General features: G+C 58.5%; 1 protein-coding gene and 1 long non-coding RNA gene across 6 annotated transcripts; both read right to left on the reverse strand.

Annotated features, from left to right (window-relative positions):
• Positions 1-9: 9 nt before the first annotated feature.
• LOC136004488 (WD repeat-containing protein 7-like) lies at positions 10-23,263 on the reverse strand. 5 transcript variants are annotated; one of them, XM_065661020.1, is made up of 29 exons: positions 23,042-23,263; positions 20,153-20,324; positions 19,391-19,488; positions 18,921-18,999; positions 18,653-18,827; positions 18,422-18,498; positions 16,982-17,101; positions 16,730-16,875; positions 16,389-16,491; positions 16,157-16,301; positions 15,684-15,932; positions 14,796-15,016; positions 14,271-14,466; positions 13,941-14,155; positions 12,126-12,895; positions 11,758-11,837; positions 11,225-11,314; positions 10,126-10,244; positions 9,860-9,983; positions 9,450-9,563; positions 6,477-6,689; positions 5,129-5,315; positions 4,297-4,414; positions 4,006-4,155; positions 3,841-3,923; positions 3,459-3,558; positions 2,583-2,687; positions 341-545; positions 10-259 (listed from the first exon to the last, which is right to left on the reverse strand). In XM_065661020.1, exons 2-28 carry the CDS (start codon positions 20,309-20,311, stop codon positions 342-344), a joined length of 4,440 nt encoding a protein of 1,479 aa, XP_065517092.1. In that variant the 5' UTR covers positions 20,312-20,324; positions 23,042-23,263; the 3' UTR covers positions 10-259; position 341. The 5 variants fall into 5 exon arrangements, with proteins under 5 accessions (XP_065517092.1, XP_065517093.1, XP_065517090.1 ...); XM_065661021.1 differs by lacking the exon at positions 23,042-23,263 and adding an exon at positions 22,645-22,695; XM_065661018.1 differs by lacking the exon at positions 23,042-23,263 and adding an exon at positions 21,157-21,343 and having other exon boundaries at positions 15,684-15,900; positions 16,730-16,895.
• Positions 599-1,976, reverse strand: LOC136004489 (uncharacterized). The gene is made up of 3 exons (XR_010608488.1): positions 1,252-1,976; positions 1,022-1,044; positions 599-630 (listed from the first exon to the last, which is right to left on the reverse strand). It is a non-coding gene; the product is annotated as an uncharacterized LOC136004489 (long non-coding RNA).
• Positions 23,264-23,943: the final 680 nt, after the last annotated feature.

Consider the following 23,943-nt stretch of genomic DNA (forward strand, 5'->3'; position numbering starts at 1 on the left):
GCAGCTTCCAAGGGAACATTCCCTTTGGATCGGAATCGCCGACCCAACTGCGGCTCTTCCCATCCCAAGGCAAGGAGCTCCTCCCGCCACCATCATTCCAAAGCCCAGGCCAACGGGAATCCTTCGGAGCGGCTGGGAAGAGGCTCCCAAGGAAATCCATGCGGGAAAGACGTTGGGATGGGCTCCTCGCGCCCGGCGCGGCGCCGATCCCTGCCTTCGGCTGCAGCGTTCCAAGGAGCGCGCTCCGCCATCCATCGGCCTGCAACGGGAAGAGCAGGAAGCGTTGGGAGAGCGTCGGCAAGGCTGGAAAACCGGGCAGGAAGGAAGGCCGGGGCTTTACCTTAGACCATGAAGCGATGCTCCTTGCCATCGTGCGCCATGAGGATGACATTCCTGTTGGAAGTCCAGATGAGGCGGGCCAGCTTGAGGGCGTTGTGGGAGCCGGGCGACGCCGGCTGCACGGGGGGGACCTGGAAGGTTTTGATGCAGCGGAGCTGGGGGGCCGAGTTCAGCATTCCAATGCTTCCCAGGAGAGAGGTGTTCATCTGCAAGGGTCGGCAAGGGAAAGGCGGCGGGCGCATGGCTTCCGGAGACCCTCGTCGCCAGCACGGACCCGCTCCCACTTCCAACCTGGACCTGCTCCCATCTCCAACATGGAGCAAGTCCCATCTCCATCCTGGACCTGCTCCCATCTCCATCCTGGATCTGCTCCCATCTCCAACCTGGAGCTGCTCCCATCTCCATCCTGGACCTGCTCCCATCTCCAACATGGACCTGCTCCCATCTCCAACCTGGAGCTGCTCCCATCTCCAACACGGAGCTGCTCCCATCTCCAACATGGACCCGCTCCCATCTCCAACCTGGACCCGCTCCCATCTCCAACCTGGACCCGCTCCCATCTCCAACCTGGACCTGCTCCCATCTCCAACCTGGAGCTGCTCCCATCTCCAACCTGGAGCTGCTCCCATCTCCAACCTGGAGCTGCTCCCATCTCCAACATGGACCCGCTCCCATCTCCAACCTGGACCCGCTCCCATCTCCAACCTGGACCCGCTCCCATCTCCAACCTGGACCCGCTCCCATCTCCAACCTGGACCCGCTCCCATCTCCAACCTGGACCCGCTCCCATCTCCAACCTGGACCCGCTCCCATCTCCAACCTGGAGCTGCTCCCATCTCCAACCTGGAGCTGCTCCCATCTCCAACCTGGAGCTGCTCCCATCTCCAACCTGGAGCTGCTCCCATCTCCAACATGGAGCTGCTCCCATCTCCAACATGGAGCTGCTCCCATCTCCAACCTGGAGCTGCTCCCATCTCCATCCTGGACCTGCTCCCATCTCCATCCTGGACCTGCTCCCATCTCCAACACGGAGCTGCCCCCATCTCCATCCTGGACCTGCTCCCATCTCCAACCTGGAGCTGCTCCCATCTCCAACACGGAGCTGCTCCCATCTCCAACACGGAGCTGCTCCCATCTCCATCCTGGACCCGCTCCCATCTCCATCCTGGAGCTGCTCCCATCTCCAACACGGAGCTGCCCCCATCTCCATCCTGGACCTGCTCCCATCTCCAACCTGGAGCTGCTCCCATCTCCAACATGGAGCTGCTCCCATCTCCAACCTGGAGCTGCTCCCATCTCCAACCTGGAGCTGCTCCCATCTCCAACCTGGAGCTGCTCCCATCTCCAACCTGGAGCTGCTCCCATCTCCAACCTGGAGCTGCTCCCATCTCCAACCTGGAGCTGCTCCCATCTCCAACATGGAGCTGCTCCCATCTCCAACACGGAGCTGCTCCCATCTCCAACCTGGACCTGCTCCCATCTCCAACCTGGACCTGCTCCCATCTCCAACCTGGACCTGCTCCCATCTCCAACCTGGAGCTGCTCCCATCTCCAACATGGAGCTGCTCCCATCTCCAGCATGGAGCTGCTCCCATCTCCAACACGGAGCTGCTCCCATCTCCATCCTGGACCTGCTCCCATCTCCAACATGGACCTGCTCCCATCTCCAACATGGACCTGCTCCCATCTCCAACCTGGAGCTGCTCCCATCTCCAACACGGAGCTGCTCCCATCTCCATCCTGGACCCGCTCCCATCTCCATCCTGGATCTGCTCCCATCTCCAACACGGAGCTGCCCCCATCTCCAACCTGGACCTGCTCCCATCTCCAACCTGGACCTGCTCCCATCTCCAACCTGGAGCTGCTCCCATCTCCAACACGGAGCTGCCCCCATCTCCAACCTGGACCCGCTCCCACTTCCATCCTGGACCTGCTCCCATCTCCAACACGGAGCTGCTCCCATCTCCAACCTGGAGCTGCTCCCATCTCCAGCACGGAGCTGCTCCCATCTCCATCCTGGATCTGCTCCCATCTCCAATATGGAGCTGCTCCCATCTCCAACACGGAGCTGCTCCCATCTCCAACATGGACCCGCTCCCACTTCCAACACGGAGCTGCTCCCATCTCCATCCTGGACCTGCTCCCATCTCCAACACGGAGCAAGTCCCATCTCCATCCTGGACCCGCTCCCACCTCCAACCTGTTGCAGGTGTCCATGCTCATCCCGACGGATCCCACCTTACCTGCCAGAAGCAGAGGTGGCTGTCGGAGTTGGAGTAGGTGGCCAGGTACCGGCCATCGGGAGCAAAAGCCACTGCAGTTATGGGGCCTTTGTGGCCATGGATAGTCTGGGAAGAGAGGGAAAGAACATGGAATGTGGCCCAGCGCTCCCGCTCTGAGCTCCGGAGCGGCAGCTACAAGGTGGAAGGCTCCTTTCGAGCGCATCCCTATGGAAAAGGGCAACGGGGGCCCCTATACGGCACCCACCCACCGTAGGGCCCCTATTTAACCCCACTGTGCTCTCCATCCCGATCCAATGGCTTCCAGAGCCGTGCAGCAGGAAGCGTTTCCTTGGGAATGCTGCTGTGGCAAAAGCAGGAGCTGGAGGCAATGGATCCATAGAGAGCTAAAGAGCGAGGCCCCGGATGCTCCCAGGTGAAGGGCAAATCCAGACCTCCATGGGAAGGCCACAGCGGCTGGAAAAACACAGGAATCCCAGCTTTGGTGGATGCCAAGCATTGGGAATACCGAGCACTGAGTGGGAATGCTGCGTTATTTAATAGGAGGGAGAGGCAGGACCCAAGTGCCATTGGAATAGTGGGGAATGGGAGGCGAAAGAGAGGGGTTTGGGAAGCATGAGGTGGAAAAGAGGGAATACATTTGGAATCCGAGCTAGAGAAAAGGGATCGAGTTGGAAAAGGAGACAGAAAACCGGGATCTCTTTGGGAAGTGAGCTATAAAGGAGATACACAGCATTCCATGAAGATCCAGACGCCAAGCTAAGAGATGCGAGCCGTCCCTAGTTCCTGTATTGAGCTTCCATAAGAGCATCATCCAGCATGAGCTCACTGCTCTTCCCCCAGCTTCCAGGGATAAAGGTCTGGAATTCCATGGATTACCTGGCACTTCCCAGTGCGGATGTCATAGAGGGCCACCGACCCATGGCGAGCTCCCACCGCTATCCTGTGGCTCCGCTCGTAATAGCTCACCATGTAGAACCTGGAAGGAACACCGGGATACAGGGAAGCTGGTGGGATGGGGCCCGCCCGGATGATGGGAATAGCCTGCCGGAGACTCCAGGAATCCAAGCCTGCTTTGGGTTGGGAAAGAGCTTAAAGCTCATCCGATTCCAACAGGGACCCCTTGCACTAGAGCAGCTCGCTCCCAGCCCCATCCAACCTGGCCTGGGCCGCTGGCTCTTCCCAGCTTGGGGGCCCTATCCAATTGGATGCTCTCCAGGTCCTTTCCAGCCCAGACGGCATTCCCGACGGAAGAGCTCACCTGCAGATGGCCGGGAAGCATTCCTGAAGCCCTTTCTTCTTGACTAAGGAGCCTTCGAGGCAATACATGATGATGTCCATCACCTGCGAGAGACGAGGCCGCGTCATTCCATAGCTCCGGAGGGCAACGGCGCTGGCGCTCCCCGATCCCTAAGGAAAAGCTCACCTCCACCAGCAGATCCACCACGTCGGTGGGCATCTTCTCGATGAGGATCTCCAGGACCCTCAGGATCTCCCCTTTGGCCCTGGCCAGGGTGGACGTGTGGATGTTGGGCTGGGATTGAGCGTTGGCCGCCAGGGCCGTGTGCCTGTGCACCTACGACACAGGAGCGAGGCCAAGAGGGTCCGGATGAGCTTCCCAACGCCAGGAGCTGCCCCATCCCTCGGGCAGGAAGGGAAAGGAGGGAGGTCGGAGCGCGGATCCCAAGGGAAAAGGAGCTTGGGGGCCCCCCCTCACCTCCTTGGCGATGGTGGTGATGAAGGCCGGGGGCCTGGCGGTGGCGATGAGGGCCAGAGCGTGGCGCGCCGAGCGGGCCGAGTCAGCAGCCGGGCTCAGGGGCAGCCCCGGCGTGATGCTGAGGAGGGGATGAAGAAGAGGAGGAGGAGCATTGAAGGGAGAACCTGATCACATCCATTACCTGGAGAGGATGGGATCTTGGGAAGTTCTTCCCTATGATGGGAATGGGGACATTGGAATGGGTTGGAAGGGATGGGTGGTACCCAAGCGCTGGACCAGCACTGGTGTGGCAGCCCTGGGGTGATGCTGAGGATGAGGATGAAGAAGAGGAGGAGGAGCATTGAAGGGAGAACCTCACCACATCCATTCCAACCCTCAGGGGAATGGCTTTAACCTGCAGAGGATGGGATCTTGGGAAGTTTTCCCTATGACATGGATGGGACATTGGAATGGGTTGGAAGGGATGGGTGGTACCCAAGGCCTGGACCAGCACCGGAGTGGCAGCCCTGGGATGATGCTGAGGATGAGGAGGAGGAGCATTGAAGGGAGAACCTCACCACATCCATTCCAACCCTTCCAAGCAGACTTCAATGGAATGACTTTAACCTGGGGGAGATGGGATCTTGGGAAGTTCTTCCCTATGGGACACCGGAATGGGTCGGAAGGCGATGCTGGGCATACCCCATCCTCCAAGGCCAGGTTGGAGGCGACGCTTGGTACCCAAGGCCTGGCCCAGCACCAGGGCCGTGCTTGCCCCCTTCCACCAAGGTCGCCCTGGAGCCGCAGGAGCCCAACGGCATTCCCAACGCCCGGAATGCCGGGTTCCACTTACTTGGCCAAGTGCTTGTCGGCCTCGGCGCAGAGCTCCAGCAGGCCCATGAGCACGGCGGAGACGTCCATGTAGGGCTCCCAGACGGTGAAGCCGCGGCCGATGAGGTCGGTGGCGGTCCTGCGGATGGTGCTGTGCGCCGGCAGCTTGGCGCTGGGCGCCTGCAGCAGCAGGAACGTCAGCGCCTTGCCTGGGAGAAAGGGGAAAAGGTGGGAGCCTCCAGGGAATTCCCGATGGAATGGGGTTGGGGGGGGGGGATCGATGTCATGGAGCTCCCATGGCCACCGAGCTCAAGCATCTCCTAATCCATCGGGATTCTCCCGGCGCTGCATCCCGCCTGGTGTAAGCTACGCTAAGGAGGAAGAGGAAGGTGATCCATGTCATTCCCTCCTCATTCCCGGACATCTCCATCCGGGAAGGACTTGCCTTTGGCAACGCCATCAACTAAGCTTAGTTAAGGCCCTAAACACATCATCACGGTAAAAGGAGGGAAGAGACTTTTCCAGAGTCCTGGAAAAGCGGGTTTGGGATGCGGACATCCTGGCCTTCAACTTCCAAGTCTATTCCACGGAGCGGGATTTGGGAATGGGTGGCCTCAGCCCCCCCAGCAGGACCCTGCTCGCACCCACCGCTTGGCTTCGTGGTCTAAGAGCATCTTCCCACTATCCCAGCTAATCCCATCCCAATCTCCCTTTTCCTGGCTTAAATCCATGGATCCAGTGCTGTCCCGCAGCTCACGGCTTGCCCGAATTCCTTAAGGAATGCACGCGGACCAGGAGAAAACCTGGGTAAAGGCGGCTCCTCGGGATGGAATGCTGCTGGTTTCCATGGAAGCAGCTGCGTTTTGAGCGCATTCCGTCACGCAGCTGGGAATAAATCCCGGGATTTAATGGGATTACGCTTATTAATCGGGAGAGAAGGCGGTTTAATGGCCTCTGAGGAGCAGACTCCTATTGGCTCGCTGCTTCCCTGCTCCATTATAAACGGATTTGGGATAACGTATGACTCGCTACGGCGCCCTAATGCAATTCCAGGCGCAGGAGAAGGATGGATTTCAGCCAGTCTCCAGCTGGCCTTTCTCCTTAAAGTGGGATAAAGTGGGATCGAAACCTCATTTACTCGGAATAGAACGGCTCTTGCTGCGCTGCAGAGAGGAAGACACACGAAGGGGGTTAGGCCGGCCTCGGATCCGGGCTCTTTATCCCTTGCCGCCTATGAAACCACAGTGAAATTCCCACTTTCCATAGCGAACGCAGTGGGAATGCTCCTCCCGCAGCTGCCTGGGGCCCCGGAAGCTGCTCTAAGATCCCTCTGGTGCCTTCCCCTTGCTCCCATCCTTTGGGATACTCACACGTGTGCCTCGCCAGGGAATAGTTGGCTCCCCCGCTGGTCAAGCCAAATCCTTCGGGAATCTGGCTGGAGCTCCGGGGCCGAGTGAGGAGTTTGGGAGGTTCGATCTCGGCTCCGAACTCGGCCCCGATGACTCCCAACAGGACAATGGCTGTGGCTTGCTTCCTCCTCTCCTCATAGGACGTGGAGACCTTCTTGAGCTGGGGCAGGTAACCTGCAACGGGAAGGAAGGGATGGAGGTTGGGAATGGCGCCGGGGCGGTTGTTGCCTTGTCGGAAAAGCCATGGAATTCTGCGCGGGTCCAATGCTGCCTGACTGGTTTGGATTGCAGGGACCTTTGAGCTCAGCCCGTGCCACACATAGGGACAGCCGCTCCTCCATCATCCTCACTCCCATCCTAGTAGGAGCTATCCATGTGTATTATCCATACAGAATGGATATCCCTATCTATTACCCATATAGAATGGATATCCCTATCTATTATCCATATAGAACGGATATCCCTATCTATTATCCATACAGACTGGATATCCATATCTATTACTCTTACAGAATGGATATCCCTATCTATTATCCATATAGAACGGATATCCCTATCTATTATCCATACAGACTGGATATCCATATCTATTACTCTTACAGAATGGATATCCCTATCTATTATCCATATAGAACGGATATCCCTATCTATTATCCATATAGAATGGATATCCATATCTATTATCCATATATATACCCATATCCATATATATTACCCATATAGAATGGATATCCCTATCTATTATCCATATAGAATGGATATCCATATCTATTATCCATATATATATCCATATATATTCTCCATATAGAACGGATATCCCTATCTATTCTCCATATAGAATGGATATCCATATCCATATCCATGTATATTACCCATATAGAATGGATATCCCTATCTATTATCCATATATATATCCATATCCATATATATTATCTATATAGAATGGATATCCCTATTATCCATATAGAATGGATATCCATATCAATTATCCATGTATATATCCATATATATTACCCATATAGAATGGATATCCCTATTATCCATATAGAATGGATATCCATACCTATTATCCATATATATACCCATATCCATACCTATTACCCATATAGAATGGATATCCATATCTATTAGCCATATATATATCCATATCCATATCTATTATCCATATAGAATGGATATCCATATCTATTAGCCATACAGAACGGATATCCATATCTATGATCCATATATATATATCCATATCCCTATCTGTTATCCATATAGAACGGATATCCATATCTATGATCCATATATATATATCCATATCCCTATCTGTTATCCATATAGAACGGATATCCATATCTATTATCCATATGTATATCTCCATATCCCTATCTGTTATCCATACAGAATGGATATCCCCATCTATTATCCACATAGACTGGATATCCATATGGATTCCACAGAACCAATGGAGTTTGAAGTGCGTGAGGAGGCACCACATGGCCGGAAAAACCTATGGGAGCTGCTCCAGGATTCCTGTCTGCAGGAATCGCCTCAACACCTATGGCCAGGTGCTCCTGCTCCCACTGTATCCCAGTCGTTCGGGAATGACACGAGAAATCCTGCCCTGAGCTCCCTGTATCCCGTTCCCCAGCCTGGCTGAGCACAGCTCTGCCTTACGGATTTGGATCCGAGCGTGCAGGGAGCAGACGCTGGAGCAGGGAATGCCGGGATACGGATCAACGGGAGAGGCACCGAGGAAAACGGGAAGAGGGAACGTGGGTGCTGCTTCCAGTAGGGAATTAAAGCCTGGGAGCAGCCATTCCCCCTCCTCCTGCTTTTCCTTGGAAGTCAACCCTGCACTGCATCCCAAAGGATGCATCCTTCCACTCAGCACCCTGCCTCCCGCTTTGACTTCCAGCAGCACAATGGGAAGTGCTGCCTCCTGGAATGGGTTGGATTGGGAAAGACCTTACTTAGGATGCCTTCCACTTAGAGCAGGACACCTTTTAGCTGGAATGCCGCTGGAATGCCGCTGGAATGCCATCACTAACTTCCTACGGATGCTCTCCATATAAACCGCCAGCTTGTGGGAGCTTTTAGTAAGGAAAAGCTCTATGGAAGGAGCTTTTCCTGCCGGATCATTTGGCGTCTCCTCACGCATGGGGATGCACACGGATCCGTCCTCTTGATAGGATGGCTCATCACCCCCATTCCCAATGGAAAAGTAATGAGCTCCAAGAGCTGGAGGTGGGAAAGAGAAGGACAAAAGCACTGCGGAGTTTGGTGGGGATATAGGAGAATTCCAACCCCATGGCTCCTTCCCGTATCCACAGCTCCCTCTTGTGCTCCAGAGGGGAAGGAGCAAGGAAGCACTGCATCGGGATGCTCAGTGGGCAAACGGCATTCCTAGCCCTGCATCCTTCCCCTAAAGCCCGCATTCCCGGTTTCCTGGAGCATCTTTAGGCACTGCGAGCTGCCCTAAGGCCTCCATGGAGGCTTTTTCCTCGCCCGGCATTCCAAGTCCTTCCCATTTGGGAGCTCCTCGGGATGCTCCGATGGCCGAGGGATCCTTGAAACAGGGATGGATGAAACCCACGGATGAAGGGAATGCAGGGAAAACTCCTCATGGCCACCGGGTACCAGCCTCGCTGCGCAGGCCGAGCAATAGGAACCTTCGGAGCTCAGCCTGGAGGATGCTGGGCTCCAACACCTCTAATCCCGAGGGATTTTCCTCTTGCCGTGCCTAAAGCAGCGCGGAAAAGGCATCCCGAGGTCACTTCCTGATAGGAATTGCGTGGGTTTGCAAGACCTCTTGGAGCACAACATTGGGAATTGGACCCAGAGGGTCTGAAAGGTCCTATCCGAGCCGTGCCATTCCATAGGGATCCAGAGCCTTGGCTCAGCGGCCGGCTCCCCAAACCCGCCGGGCTCCCCACGGATGATGCCCACCTGCTGGAATGTCGTCGTCAGCCAGGTCATGCTCCTCCTCCTGGACCTTGGCTTCTGTTCCCAAAGGATCCGGGCTGGCGCTGCCCGTCTGCATGGCTTCTGTGGCTACTCCAGCTGCAAGAGCCAAGGAACACCTTTGGAATCAGTAGGAAAACCCTTTTCTTCCCCTCCCCGATCCCTGTTTTCCAGGGAATCCTCGGTCTATTGAGCCGGCTGAGTCATTCCATGGCGCTTGGGATCATGGAATGGCTCGGAAGGGATCTTAAAGCTCATCCACAGGCAGGGCTCAAGGCCACGTTGGGCCCCGTGCTCTGACAGAAGGGGTGCGAGGGGTTGGCGTGCTTCCATGCGGAATGCCTTGGGGAGGGGGGGGGCTTTTCCCGAGGGATTCATCCCGGCTCCTGACTCACGGGATAGGACGCTGTCCATGTGCTGGGGGAGGTAAGGAGCCCAAGCGTCGATGGTTTCCTTCCTCCCTGCTTGCTCCATCCTCCGCAGCTCGGCAAGCAGCAGGGCCTGGGCCGCTTCTCTCACCTGCAGAGCCAAGAGGAGCCATGCCATCAGCTCCAAAGGAAAATCCCATAGGAGCCAGGGGAACAGCAGTCGGGATGCGACCTAAAGGAGGAGGAGGAAGTTGGGGCTTCCCATTGGATAAAGGGAAAGGGGGGGGCATCACCTCCAAGCAGCGATCCTGCCACCTCCGCGCCAGCATCTCCAGGAGAGGAGGTCGGAATCTCTCGAGGCCCAGCAGGTCGGGGAGCATCACGCAGTGCATCGCAGCCAGCTGGCTCCATCCTGCCGCCGCGCATCCCAAAGGAAAAGCCACGGGATGAGCAGGGCGCAAACCTCCCAAGGCCCCGCGGCTTCCGTTGCCCACCGAGCCGGTTGAGGGGCGCTTGTCCTAGCCTGCTCGGCTATCCCGTTCGGATTCCTTTCGGGAATGCCGTGGCCTAAAAGGCCCTCAATCCCAACGCGGGATGGGTTTTACGCGCTGTTGGCAAGGGTTTGCCTCCTGGCTTGCCCCCTCAACCTGCCTCCAACGTCCTTACTCCACTCCTACTCCGACCCTGCGCGGATCCGACCAGGCCCGAGTCCATGGAAGAGGCTTGGAAGAAGGAGTTACTCCTAGGAATCCCTATGGATACCCAATGCATACTTCCTACTGGCAGTATCCCTGTTTTACCTCCAGGAGCTTCCCTCTGGAGCTCCAACCGGAGCTGATTCCATGTTCGATGCTTGGAAGAAGGATTTACTCCTAGGAATCCCTATGGATACCCAATGCATACTTCCTACTAGTAGCATCCCTGTTTTACCTTAAAGAACTTCCCTCCAGGGCTCCAACCTGAGCAGATTCCATGTTCGATGCTTGGAAGAAGGATTTACTCCTAGGAATCCCTATGGATACCCAATGCATACTTCCTACTGGTAGCATCCCCGTTCTGCCTTAAGGCGCTACAAAGGGGTTACGCTGAGGGGGGGCTGGACCACTTGTGGGGCACAACCCCCCTACTCCCCATGCTCTTCAAGCCCCCGATTATACAAAGACCCAAGTCCCCCTCTGGACCCCGAGTAGTTTACACCAGGGTTACGAGAGCATCCTTTCCAGGCCAGGCTCCTGCTTTCCCTATCGGAAGCGGACGGAGCTTCCAGGCCTTTTCCAGCCAGTCCGAGCCATCTCCTCCTCTTCCTCCCCCCCCCCCCCCCCCCCTTTATCCCCTCCCTATGGGCAGTAGGTGGGAGGCTGAAGGCAAGGCGGAAAGGGAGGCCCGGAATACCTTCATTGACTAGGAAACAGGGATGGAAAGGAGGAGCAGCGTCGGAAGCACCGGGAGCAGCTTCGGCACCCGAAGGAGCAGCGGGATTGACTTCCCAAGGGAGAGACAGGAAGAGAAAGAGAAGAAAGAGAGGAGGCAAAGTGAGGGGAGCAGCAGCTGAAGCCCACTGGGGAAGGAGAAGCCCAGCCTGCGGTACCCAGCGGAGGAGGTGGGAATAACGCCATTCCCAAGGGCTCGGAGCCGGGACCTCCGCCACGGTGAGGCCTACGCGCATCCCTTCTCTATCCATCCCACGCTCTTCCTGCCTTCGGGAATGACAGGCCGCGGTAAAGCAAGGCTCCTTTGGGATGTCCCACTACGGAGGCGGATTTACAGCCTCGAAAGCTGGTCCCCCCCCTTTCCAAGAGGTGCGAATCCCTCTTGGAGCATCTCCCGGCTGCTCCAGGCCTCCGGAGGGGGGGTTAGGAATGCTCTTTGCTATCGGATTTGATATCAAACGCGATAGCAAACGTTGCCAGGGCCCGGCTTTTTACCTTGTTTGATTTGTCCTTGGCCTGCAATGGCACAGGGAGCTTTGGCTCGCGAGGTCTCAGGAGTGCCTGGTCTGGGTGGCCTGAAGAGCAACCGGGAAAAGGAGAAGGAAAAAAGGGGATAAAGGCAGGAAAAGCACAGGGAGAAAAGCAGCTCCGAGGGGAAGATTCCAGCTCCCATTCCCAGCAAAGCATCGGGAAGTGGTGGGGGGGAAAAGCTCATCTCGAACTACTCCTTCAGGGCAAGGCATTGCCCGGCGGCTTGGAAGGGGGGGGATGCGCTCGGGGTCTTTTCCAAGCCGAGCATTCCGTGATTCCAAAGGTATGGAATGCAAGTCGGCATCGCGCCTGGCTCCGAGCGGGCTCCCTACCTGGCGGGCCCTTTCTTCATGTGCTCCCCGATGAAGGTGGCGTTGGTCATGCTCATGAGCGTGTTGGCCAAGGAGATGACGGAGAGGAGATGCTGCGTGGTCACGGCCCGGGATACTCCGTAGGTGCCCTTCCCGAAGCCTTCCGGAGCGGATGCTTTCCCTACGGATTCCTCCTTATCCCGGGAGCCCTTCCCGAGAGCTTGGTTGTAACCCGGGAGCATGAGGGACATGTGGGCGCCTCTGGAGAGGAGCCCGAAGGACACGGAGCAGTGGGGCTTCAGCATTCCCAAACGCTCCAAGCAGAGCTCATCCAGGCTGGAATTGAGGCCCCAAGCGTGGAGGCAGGACATGAAGAGCTTGGCTGTATCCATGGTCAGGTTGGATTCCAGGAGAGTTAAAGGCTTGGATTTGCTGGAGCGATATTCGGGATCGCCGTCGTTCCTCTTTGGCCTCCGGGAGTCTTCCTCCTCCTCTTCCTCATCCAGGAGATGCTCTTTGATGTTCTCCTTGATGGTCTCCTTCACCTGCTGCAAGAGGACGGCGGCTCTTTTGCTCGCCAGGAAGGAGCCTCCTTTATCCAAGCTTCTGGAATCTTTCGGGAAGCTCTCGGGAGAAGCCAAGGAGCCGGTGGCTCGGGAAGCCTCCTCGCTCAGCAGTTGGATGATGAGGGCCTCCACGTCGAAGAAGAGCACGTGGATGTCGGGATCCGTCCCGTTCGTCTTGATGGCCTGCACCGTCAGGGAATGGTGGGAGTACTTGGGTAAATCCCCCTGGAGAAAAAGCAGGAAAAGCAGGTTGAGGGGGGAAACAGCGGCTTTAGGTGAAGAACAGCAGCTATAGGGTGAAGAACACCTGCTATAGGGTGAAGAACACCTGCTATAGGGTGAAGAACACCTGCTATAGGGTGAAGAACACCAGCTTTAGGTGAAGAACACCAGCTATAGGGTGAAGAACACCAGCTATAGGGTGAAGAACACCTGCTATAGGGTGAAGAACACCAGCTTTGGGTGAAGAACACCAGCTTTAGATGAAAAACAGCAGCTTTAGGGTGAAGAACACCAGCTTTAGGGTGAAGAACACCAGCTTTGGGGTGAAGAACACCAGCTTTAGGGTGAAGAACACCTGCTATAGGGTGAAGAACAGCATCTTTAGGGTGAAGAACACCTGCTATAGGGTGAAGAACAGCATCTTTAGGGTGAAGAACACCTGCTATAGGGTGAAGAACAGCAGCTTTAGATGAAGAACAGCAGCTTTAGGGTGAAGAACACCAGCTATAGGGTGAAGAACACCAGCTCTGGGGTGAAGAACACCAGCTTTGGGGTGAAGAACACCTGCTATAGGGTGAAGAACACCTGCTATAGGGTGAAGAACACCAACTTTAGATTAAGAACACCAGCTTTGGGGTGAAGAACACCTGCTATAGGGTGAAGAACACCAGCTTTAGGGTGAAGAACACCAGCTTTAGGGTGAAGAACACCAGCTTTAGGGTGAAGAACACCAGCTTTAGGGTGAAGAACACCAGCTTTGGGGTGAAGAACACCAGCTTTGGGGTGAAGAACACCAGCTTTAGGGTGAAGAACACCAGCTTTAGGTGAAGAACATCATCTTTAGGGTGAAGAACAGCATCTTTGGGGTGAAGAACACCAGCTTTAGGGTGAAGAACACCAGCTTTAGGGTGAAGAACAGCATCTTTAGGGTGAAGAACAGCATCTTTGGGGTGAAGAACACCAGCTCTTCACGGCTTCGCTCCCCCTTTTCCCTTCAGCTTCGGCCTGGAATTCCAGCGGACGGGAATTCCCTGCGTGCCCAGCTCACCTTCTCGGACGCTTCGGAAGCCAGGAGGTTGGTGGCCAGCGTCTGGAGCTTCTGGTGGGCCACGTTCTTGAGGGCGGCCAAGCTCCTCCTGGTCATGGCCTGCTTGAGGTTGACAGCGGCGTGGCTCAGGGCCTCCACGGCGGCCGGCACGGCCTCGTCGCAGGCGTTCAGGATCTCCACGGCCGTTATTCCCATCACGCAGCGGTCCAGAGCTCCTGGGATGAGGAGGAAGAGGATGAGGACGGAAGCCATGGGGAACGTCCGCTTCCTACGGGATCTCCCGTTGGGATGGCATCCGACGGCCACCACCCCGCTTCCCTTTTCCCTCACCTGTATCCATCTGCCAGACGTAGACGGAGCCGTCGGCGCATCCCACCACCAGGTAGTCCTCGGAAGGCCGCCACTTGATCACTTGGATGGGGAAGAGGTGCCGGGATGCCAACATGACGCACTTCTTCTCACGCAGGCTCAGCAAGCCCACCGAGTGGTCGCTGGCCACCGAGCAGACGCAGTGCTGGACCCTGGCCTAGGAGAAGGCAGGAGAAGAAGCCGTCAGGATGAGGCAGAAGGAAAGGTGGGATTTGCATCCCGTTTTCCTCGCCGGAGCAGCGGGAAGAGGCCCCGGAAGCTGCTTGAGGAGCCCAATCCATGGCGAAAGGCACTCGGGTCCAAGCTCTTGGCTTGGAAGGGGCCTGCGAGCTCCTCAAGGCCTGTGATGGAGCGGCCGCCCCATTCCCATTTTCCCTATGGAATACATTCCTCCTTCCCGGGCATCCGAGCTGGATCCTTCCAGCATTCCCAAGGGATTTGAAGGGGGGGGGGGGGGTGGTGGGGGGGTGCTGGCAGCTGACTCACGCTGCAGTTATCGGGGGGCACCAGCAGTTGGGTGATCTCGCCGCCGTGCACGAGGAAGAGATGCTTCATCTCTCCGGAGAAGATATCCCATAGGATAACGGAGAAATCCACGGCTCCCGAAAGCAGGGAGCTGCGGTCGTAGCGCGCCGCCACCTGATGGGGATACAGCAGGCAGGTGATCTTGGTGCGATGGCCTCGCAGCGTGCGGTGGGGCGGCCAACCTGGGATAACGGGGAAGGAAAAGGGAAAAGAGACCGGGAATGAGGTCAGGGAACTTCCATCACAACCCAATCCCACCGGGATGGACGGGGAAACGACGTCGGAATGCAAGCAGCGCGGAGTTTGGGGCGCCAAAGAGGATGGAAGGGATGCGGAGCTCATGGAATTCCAATGGGGACCCTTTCCACTAGGCCGGGCTGCTCTGAACGCTAGGGACTCACGGAAGCCAACCCATCCTGCCCCATCCCAAAGCATTCCCAAGCGCTTCCAAGGAGGTGAAGGAGACGGATCCACGCGTGCAGCAGCTTCCCAGCGGGATGGGAGCCCCTTCCGCTTCCCGGAGCCCCATCCCAAAGGGTCTGCAGGCACGGCTCACTCCTGCCTCCGATCCCATCTCCCAAGAGCTTGAAGCCATTCCCAATTATCCCAGCCCGACATTCCCAAGCGCAAAGCCCCTTTTCCAGCTCCCAAAGCGCTGGGAGCCGCTTGAAGGTTTCCTTAGGCTCTTTTCCCAGCTTTTTCTACCTATCCCATTCCTTCATGACGGAACGCTTTGGATAGGGAAGAACCTTAACGCTCACGGCCGGAGCGGGCCGTTTTCCATAGCCCCCCCCCCCCCCGGCTTGCTGCAGCGCCGGCATTCCCGGCATTCCCGCCTGGCTTCCGTACCCCTGCGGAGCATGTGCTCTCCCTGCAGGAGCTGCACGGTGGCCGTCTGCGTGGCCGGCACGATGACGATGCTGCCGTCCTCGCGCCCGCACACCAGGCGCCCGTGGCTCGGGATGTAAACGCTGGCCGTCACCTTGAGGGGCTCCGGGAAGTTCGGGATCGAGCTCAGTTGGTCGATGATCCCGGCCGGATGAGGCCTCAGCCTGTCAAAGGCTTCCTGCAGGGATAGGGAAGTGGTGGGCTGGAGGCCTGCAGCAAAGGGATGAAGGGAGAGAGGCAGGGTTAACACACAGGATGCCGCTCCTCATCCCGCAGGGATATCCCCGTTGTGCTCCATAGGGATGGGGGGCTCCCGGTGGATGGAGCATCCCCATTGCTCCCTATGAGGCTTCTCTCCCGATCCATGCCTATCCCCCCCTACCCCCCTTGCGCCCTCCCTTTTTTAAGCCCGGAATTCGGGAAGCCGCGGATACCTTCCGCACGGCTCCCTTGCTCCAGGGAAGCCGGGATGCTCCAAAGGGAAAGCCTTCCCGAAGAGTCGCCTTGGATGAGGAGCCCGGAAGCCGAAGGCTTTTGGGCAGAGAAGAAGCGAGTGACAGGGGGGCAGATGAGGAGCTCCTGGAAAAGGGAATTAACAGGGATACAGGTCGCTTTTCCTAGGAATCCTCGAGGAAACGGAGCCATCCCAAAGCGCGGCGCTCCTACCTCTTGCCCTGCTCTGTCCACCACGGCGACCAGGCAAGGGGGGACGGAGTTTTCCATGGCTTTCCCAACGTCGCTACGGAAGGAGGCGCTGGCCGGGAGGCAGCTGGGATGCAGGACAAGGAAAAACGGGAAAAGAGGCCGTCAGCGTCCACCTATGGAATGCTACGGCCAAGGCTCCAAGAGCGAACCCCACCAAGGCATTCCCGCACGGATCCGCTCCCATCCTGCCGTTTTCCAAGGGGAAAAGGCCACGGCGCTGCACCCACAGCTCCCATGGGATCCGTTCGGTGCCTCGCTATCCCTGCCCGGTTATTCCCGGGAATGCCGCCTCCTTTCCCTACCTGGCCGGTAACCGATAGATGAAGCTCCGGCCCTCTTCGCTCCACACGACGATCCCATCGGCTCCAAGGAATTCGCCGCCGCTCCAGGCCCGTTGCCTCTCGCTGGGCACGGAGCAGAGCAGGGAATAGTCGGCGGCGTCGAACACCTACCGAGGAAACACCGGAGCTGCTCCGTCGGGATGAGCCTCGGGAGAAGGGGATCCCCCCCCCCCCCCCCACTCCGGAGCATCCCATGGGATGGCGCGCACGTACCCGCCAGGCCTTGGAGCACACGACCAGCAAGGAGCCGGGCAGGAAGGGACAGGAGGAGATGCTCTGGCAGTGCTGGCACGAGACGGGCTTGGATTCCTCTTCGAAGAGCGGGCCCGTGGCCTAGGAGCAAAGGGCCCACGGCATTCCCAGTGGGAATACGGTGCCCCGAGGGAGAGCTCGGCCCGGGGAGCGGCCGGCTGGACCGCGATCCCTTCGGAATGCCGGAGTCCCGAGGGATGCGGGGCAAGAGGCCGTCGGGGAGGAATGGGGCTTGGAAAGAAGGGGGAATGGGGGGGGGGCGCCCAGAGGTGAGGGGGGCACCCATACCTGAGGGGGGGCACCCATAGGTGAGGGGGCACCCATATCTCAGTGGGCACCCATAGCTGAGTGGGAGCACCCATAGCCGAGTGGGGCACCCATAGGTGAGTGGGGGCACCCATATCTTAGTGGGAGCACCCATAGCCAAGTGGGGCACCCATATCTCAGTGGAGCACCCATAGCTGAGTGGGAGCACCCATAGCCAAGTGGGGCACCCATATCTCAGTGGGGGCACCCATACCTGAGTGGGGGCACCCATATCTCAGTGGCAGCACCCATAGGTGAGTGGGGGCACCCATATCTCAGTGGGCACCCATAGGTGAGTGGGGGCACCCATATCTCAGTGGGCACCCATAGGTGAGTGGGGACACCCATATCTCAGTGGGAGCACCTATAGCTGAGTAGGGCACCCATATCTCAGTGGGGCACCCATATCTCAGTGGGAGCACCCATAGCCAAGTGGGGCACCCATAGGTGAGTGGGGGCACCCATATCTCAGTGGGGCACCCATAGGTGAGTGGGGGCACCCATATCTCAGTGGGAGCACCCATATCTCAGTGGGGCACCCATAGGTGAGTGGGGGCACCCATATCTCAGTGGGAGCACCCATATCTCAGTGGGGCACCTATAGCTGAGTAGGGCAGCCATATCTCAGTGCGGGCACCCATATCTCAGTGGAGCACCCATAGCTGAGTGGGAGCACCCATAGCCGAGTGGGGCACCCATATCTCAGTGGCAGCACCCATACATGAGGGGGGGCACCCATAGCTGAGTGGGGGCACCCATATCTCAGTGGGGCACCCATACCTGAGGGGGGGCACCCATATCTCAGTGGGGGCACCCATACCTGAGGGGGGGCACCCCTAGCTAGGTATTAACACCAATTATTAGGCGGAACAAGGAAGAAAGCGGAGTTTTCCCGATGAAATCAAGGGAAAAGTTGGGAATTCCGCTGGCAAGGCGACGAATCGGGATAGGGAAACGCCGGCATTCCGCGTTCAGCCGGCCAAGAGGGAAGGCAAGCCCACTACCCCACCACGAGGGGGCTGGAAGGAGAGGATCCAGCGGGAGTGCGGCATTCCCGACAGCAGGAATGGCACGGATGCGGCGGCTTTTCCTGACCTGCATGCGGCCCGCTTCCGAGGTGATGATCCAGACTTTCAGGATGCCAGTCACGGAAACGGCCACCACCGTGTCCTCTGCGGAAGAGCAAGCGAGGAGGGGGGTAAATCCCGAGGCAGCATTCCTTCCCGGAATCATGGAATGGGATGGAAGGCACCTTCGGGCTCAGTCGCTTCCGAGCCCCTGTTACTGGCAGCCCCGTTTGGGGAGGGGATTCCGGCGGCTCCTTACCTTGTGTCCTATGGGATCGAAGGACGGTCATGGCGCTGATCCAGTCGGGAGAGATCTTGGATAACAAGGAATAAAGCACTTCCAGGCTGGTAGCATCCACGACGAGGATTTCGGGATAGTGCCCGTGGCATAAGAGCCTCCCTTCCCGTTGGGATCCGACGCTGAACTGGTAGAACTGCGGGGGAAAAGCCGGGATTGCCAGCGCCGCCGCGGCATTCCCGCTTCCCTTGGGAAGCATTCCATAGGGATCCCAGCCCCAGGCGCTCACCTGGATGCCCGTGTGCGTGCAGGCCAGCTTGGTGAACTCGATGCACCTGCCGTCGTTGACATCCCAGAGGCACATCTCCCTGCAGCGGGGAAAGGGGGAGAAGGCGTGGAGGGGCTGGATGGCGGCATTCCTCATGGGATAACGCTGGCTCCGGTGGGAAGGGAGCTTGGGATCCAGTCCCAATCCCTGCCCCATGGGGTAGGGATGTCCTTTAAGGCCCTTTCCCCTGCACCTCTACCTGGAAGCTCTTGCTAACGGGTTATTCCCGACTCCCGCTTACATCCTAGGGGCAGCATTCCTGCCTTTGGGAATGCCAGTGTTAAAACAAGGGCTCTGACACAGCCGCCTCCTAAAGCGCCCGCCTTAAGGCAGAGGACGGGCAGGAGAAGAGCATGAGGACGAAGACCGGCACGGGATGACATTCCCGGCTGGAAAAGGCCCGGAGAGGGGGAAATCCATAGGGAACTCACCCGCTCTCCGAGGCACTCACGATGTGCTGCTTGTCGCCGGCCTTGGCCAAGCAAGTGATGGAGGCAGAGTGGCCAAAGAGCAGGGCCCTGGGGTTCACCTAGGAGGAGAAGGCAAACGCAGGGCCTGAACGCAGCATCCGTGGGTCTGGATCCCTATGGATATACACCCAAGGAGCCCGGGACACAGGGATCGACGGAGACAACATAGAGACCCGTGGAAGAGCTTGGCCGGGCTGCTATTATGGGATGGATACGCTTATCCCTTAGGCAGAGGAGGTTAAATGTCTCCTACGCAGCCACCGTCGCCTATAGATGCGAAATCAGTGCGCCGCACTCAGCCTATGGCCCTTGGGATAAGGAGCCAGCGGCTTCCTGCCCCTTTTCCTGCTTAAATCCACCATCCCAGTGGGATTTGGGAAGTGAGGGGGGGGGGAACCACTCGCTCTTTGGGTATCCGGGATAAAGGAATTCCTCTATCCAATGGGAAGCTGGCCATAAACCTGGCTTGTTCTGCGGGTCCATCCCGCTCCGTTCCAAGCTCTTTGCGGCACGAGGGCGAAGGCGGTATTCCCATTCATTTCCCTGGCATGGGATAACGGATCCCGGGAATCCATCTGCACCCCCCCCCCCCTTTAGGTTGAAGCTGCGACATTCCCTATGGGATGGATTTCGCCGCCACCGCCGCGCAGCTGGAAAAGGCCACCGGAAAGGCGCTTCCATCCAAAGGGCTGGAAAAGCGGGATTCTCCCGGTTTTCCCTCACCTGCAGGTCCGGAGCCAGGTCCCAGAGGCAGATCTGCCCGTCGTGGCAGCCCGTGACCACCATGGGCACGTCTTCCATAAGGAGCAAGCTGGAGATGCAGTGCGTGGGGGCCCGGCGGCCCCATAGCACGATGGGCAGCACCAGGCTGTTCCCGGCCATCCCGCTCGGTGGGCTGCGGGGACAGGGAGAATCCATGAGGAGGGATGGGATAACGGGAATGGCGGCCGGCTGGGTTAGATGGGATACAGGGAAGGCGCTGGGATATTGGGATGGGCTGAAGCCGGGCCTGCCCCATGCCTGGAATGCCCAAGGCAGCCGGGCCTAGGGCAGGTATCCCATGGGATCTAAGCGAGCTCCAAGGCCCCTTCAACCCAAATCATTCCATGAGGATCCATCCAAGGAAAGGCACCCGCAGCCCCCCGCTGCCCCATAAGCTCGCCTTGGGGCTTTTCCATGAACCTGGCCTCTTCCGCTTCCAAACAGTGGGATTGAGGCCTGAATTCCTGCCGCTTCCAGGGCAACGAAGGTCCCAGCATCCCTGACTCCTGCCCGAGCAAGCCCTGCAGGCTGGGCAATCGACCCGGATAACGGACATGGAAAAACGGGAGGGGGGGGAAAAGGGAAGGGAGCAGAGCCGGGAATAGCCCAGCCTTCCAATGGGGCTCACGCAGCCCCTTGGATCCCAAAGGCATCCCAAAGCCAGGAGCAACGCTGCCCAAAGGCGCTGGGCTCGCTGCTTGGATCCTCTGGGATACGATCCCAAGCTAGGCCGGAAAGCAGCGCTGGAAACGCGGCATTCCCAAGGGAAGCTATGGGACACCTTTCTATACGGGTTTAGCCATGGGCTCCTCGCTGTTTCCACGCAGGGAAAACACTGGCACACCAAGAGCTATTCCCATTCCCAAGCTTTTCTCCCGGAAAACCCCCCCCTTGCTTGAAAGGATTGGAGCTATCCCAAGGGATGCTTCCCGGCAAGCCTTTGGGAAGCGCCACGGATCAAGTACCTTTCGCCTTCCGGCCTCGGAGCCCGGCACCTGCCCGCCTTCCGCAAGAGCTTCGGGAAGCGCCAGGAGCTCATGGGAGCGGAATTCCTGCCGTTGGGAAGGATGCTCTATCCCTCGGGAGCGGCGGGGATGGGCCCAACGCTGCCTGCCTGCCTGGCAGCGATCGATGGCGGCTTGCATCACCGACGGAGCCCCATTCCCAACGCGGGCAGGGAAGCGTTCCGAACGCATCCCATAATCCCTTCCTCTCGGAGCCACGTGGAAACAGGGATATAGCACGGCTTTCCCGCTTGGCACCCCGCGGGCTCCAGTGGGATCGATGCTTGCCTCGCTCCTTCCCATCGGATCCCACTTCACTCCCGTTAAGCCTCATCCCATCGGGCCGCTGTATTCCTAAGCGGATCCGTCCGCCTCCGGATGGCGGTGCTGCATCCCAGCCGGGAATTCCGACAGCCTGGAATTCCCACTGCCACCCAGCTGGCATGGGCCCTTACACACTCCAGCAACCGCAACATAAAGGGATGGGGCTGCGGCAAAGCCTTCCCAGTGCAGCCTCCGCTCCCATCGCGTTCCCAATGGGAATGGGAAAGGAATTAGCTGATGGAGAAGCTTTTCCATCGCCTTTAAGTGTTAAACCGAGCCCCTCCATTGCCTTTAAGGGTTAAACCGAGCCCTTCCATTGCCTTTAAGGGTTAAACCGCGCCCCTCCATTGCCTTTAAGGGTTAAACCGAGCCCTTCCATTGCCTTTAAGGGTTAAACCGCGCCCCTCCATTGCCTTTAAAGGTTAAACCGAGCCCTTCCATTGCCTTTAAGGGTTAAACCGAGCCCTTCCATTGCCTTTAAGGGTTAAACCGAGCCCCTCCGTTGCCTTTAAGGGTTAAACCGAGCCCCTCCATTGCCTTTAAGGGTTAAACCAAGCCCTTCCATCGCCTTTGAGGGCTAAACCGAGCCTTTCCATTGCCTTTAAGGGTTAAACCGAGCCCCTCCATTGCCTTTAAGGGTTAAACCGAGCCCCTCCATTGCCTTTAAGGGTTAAACCGAGCCCTTCCTTCCCCTTTAAGGGTTAAACCGAGCCCCTCCATTGCCTTTAAGGGTTAAACCGAGCCCCTCCATTGCTTTTAAGGGTTAAACCGAGCCCCTCCATTGCCTTTAGCGGTTACACCGAGCCCCTCCATTACCTTTAGCGGTTACACCGAGCCCCTCCATTGCCTTTAGCGGTTACACCGAGCCCCTCCATTACCTTTAGCGGTTACACCGAGCCCCTCCATTGCCTTTAGCGGTTACACCGAGCCCTTCCTTCCCCTTTCAAGCCCTCACAGCCACACGCAGCCCATCCGCCTCCCCCAGCTCAGCCCCCCCCTCACGGCAGGAACCCCACCACAAGGCCCGCAGGCCAAACCCCCCCCCCCCCTTAGACGCCATTTAACCCCTGCCAGGGCTTGTTCCCGTCCTTGGATCCCTCCCGTTAACAGAGAGCCCCCCGTTACCTCCCGTTACCGGCGGTCCCTACCGCCGGCGCCTCAGGCGGGGGCCGTCAACCGCCGCCGGCTGTCGTGATGCCGGCGGCGCTGTCGTAAAACCCGCCCCCCCCCCCCCCCCCCACCCCTCCGCGCCGTGCTGACTGACGGCAGGCGGCATCGCCATGGCAACCGGCCGGCGGGGCTGAGGCGATCCGGGGCTCAATGGCTTCCCTGCCCCAGCCCGGCTGAGGGGGGGGGACACCGGCACCGGCCCGCAATGAGCAGCGCCGTGGCCCCGGAGGGCTCCGGTACCGGCAGCATGGCGGTTACCCGTGGGTTACAGCTCATTCGTCCCTTTTCCAGCCGTTCCCCAGCGCCAGGACGTGGGGAAGAAGATGGATTTCATCCCGCCTTAAGGATTTACCTCAGCGCCTGGCGGCGGCTTCCACCCGCGGGCGCGGCGCCTCCGCTTCCCCCCCCCCCGTCACTCGGGGCTCGGAAACGCCGAGGTTGTAGAGCTCATCGCGGCCACAGCTCCGCCGCGCTCCCGAAGCCGGGAATGGCCTCCTGCCGATCCCGCCGCTCCTCCTTCCCCTCAGCCCAGCATGGCCGCCGCGCCGCAGCCCTGCTACCCTGACCTAAAATGGCCGCCGCCTCCCCCTGCCCTCGCTCAAAATGGCGGCCGCTCCCGGCATACCCCGCGCTCACCCTCACTGCCACGTCCTTCTGCCCTCACCCAACATGGCGGCCCCCCCGCTGCCACACGCACTGCGCTAAGCCGCCCACACCTCCCCTTGCCCTTACCTAAAATGGCCGCCGCTCCCTTTAGTCCTCACCCAAGGTAGCAGCCTCGCCCCACACACACACCCCTCACTACAGCCCCCACACCGCCATTGCCCTGACCTAAAACGGCCGCCGCTTCCTTTTGCCCTCACCCAAAATGGCGGCCGCACCACCCACCCCCCCCGTTGCCATTGCCTATAATGGCCGCCGCCTCCCTTTGCCCTCACCCAAAATGGCGGCCGTGCCACCCTCCCCTTGCCCTCACCTAAAATGGCCGCCGCTTCCTTTAGCCCTCACCCAAAATGGCGGCCGCACCACCCCCCTTTGCCCTTACCTAAAATGTCCGCCGTTTCCCTTTGCCCTCACCCAAAATGGCGGCCGCACCCCCCCCCTTTGCCCTTACCTAAAATGGCCGCCGCTTCCTCTTGCCCTTCCCCAAAATGGCGGCCGCACCACCCCCTTTGCCCTTACCTAAAATGGCCGCCTCTTCCCTTTGCCCTCACCCAAAATGGCGGCAGCGCCACACCCCCCCTTGCCCTTACC

Source organism: Lathamus discolor, chromosome W (genome assembly GCF_037157495.1).
Source record: "Lathamus discolor isolate bLatDis1 chromosome W, bLatDis1.hap1, whole genome shotgun sequence".
Taxonomy (NCBI): domain Eukaryota; kingdom Metazoa; phylum Chordata; class Aves; order Psittaciformes; family Psittacidae; genus Lathamus; species Lathamus discolor.

Bases quoted from the DNA above. Each gene is read 5' to 3' on its own strand.
- LOC136004488 (XM_065661017.1), bottom strand. From the start codon at position 21,230: ATGAGCTCCTGGCGCTTCCCGAAGCTCTTGCGGAAGGCGGGCAGGTGC. The intron at 19,489-20,152 runs GTGAGGGAAAAC...TTCTCCTCCTAG, and splicing joins ACCTGGCTCCGGACCTGCAG to GTGAACCCCAGGGCCCTGCT. The intron at 6,690-9,449 runs GTGGGCATCATC...TTCCCGTTGCAG, and splicing joins TGACGACGACATTCCAGCAG to GTTACCTGCCCCAGCTCAAG.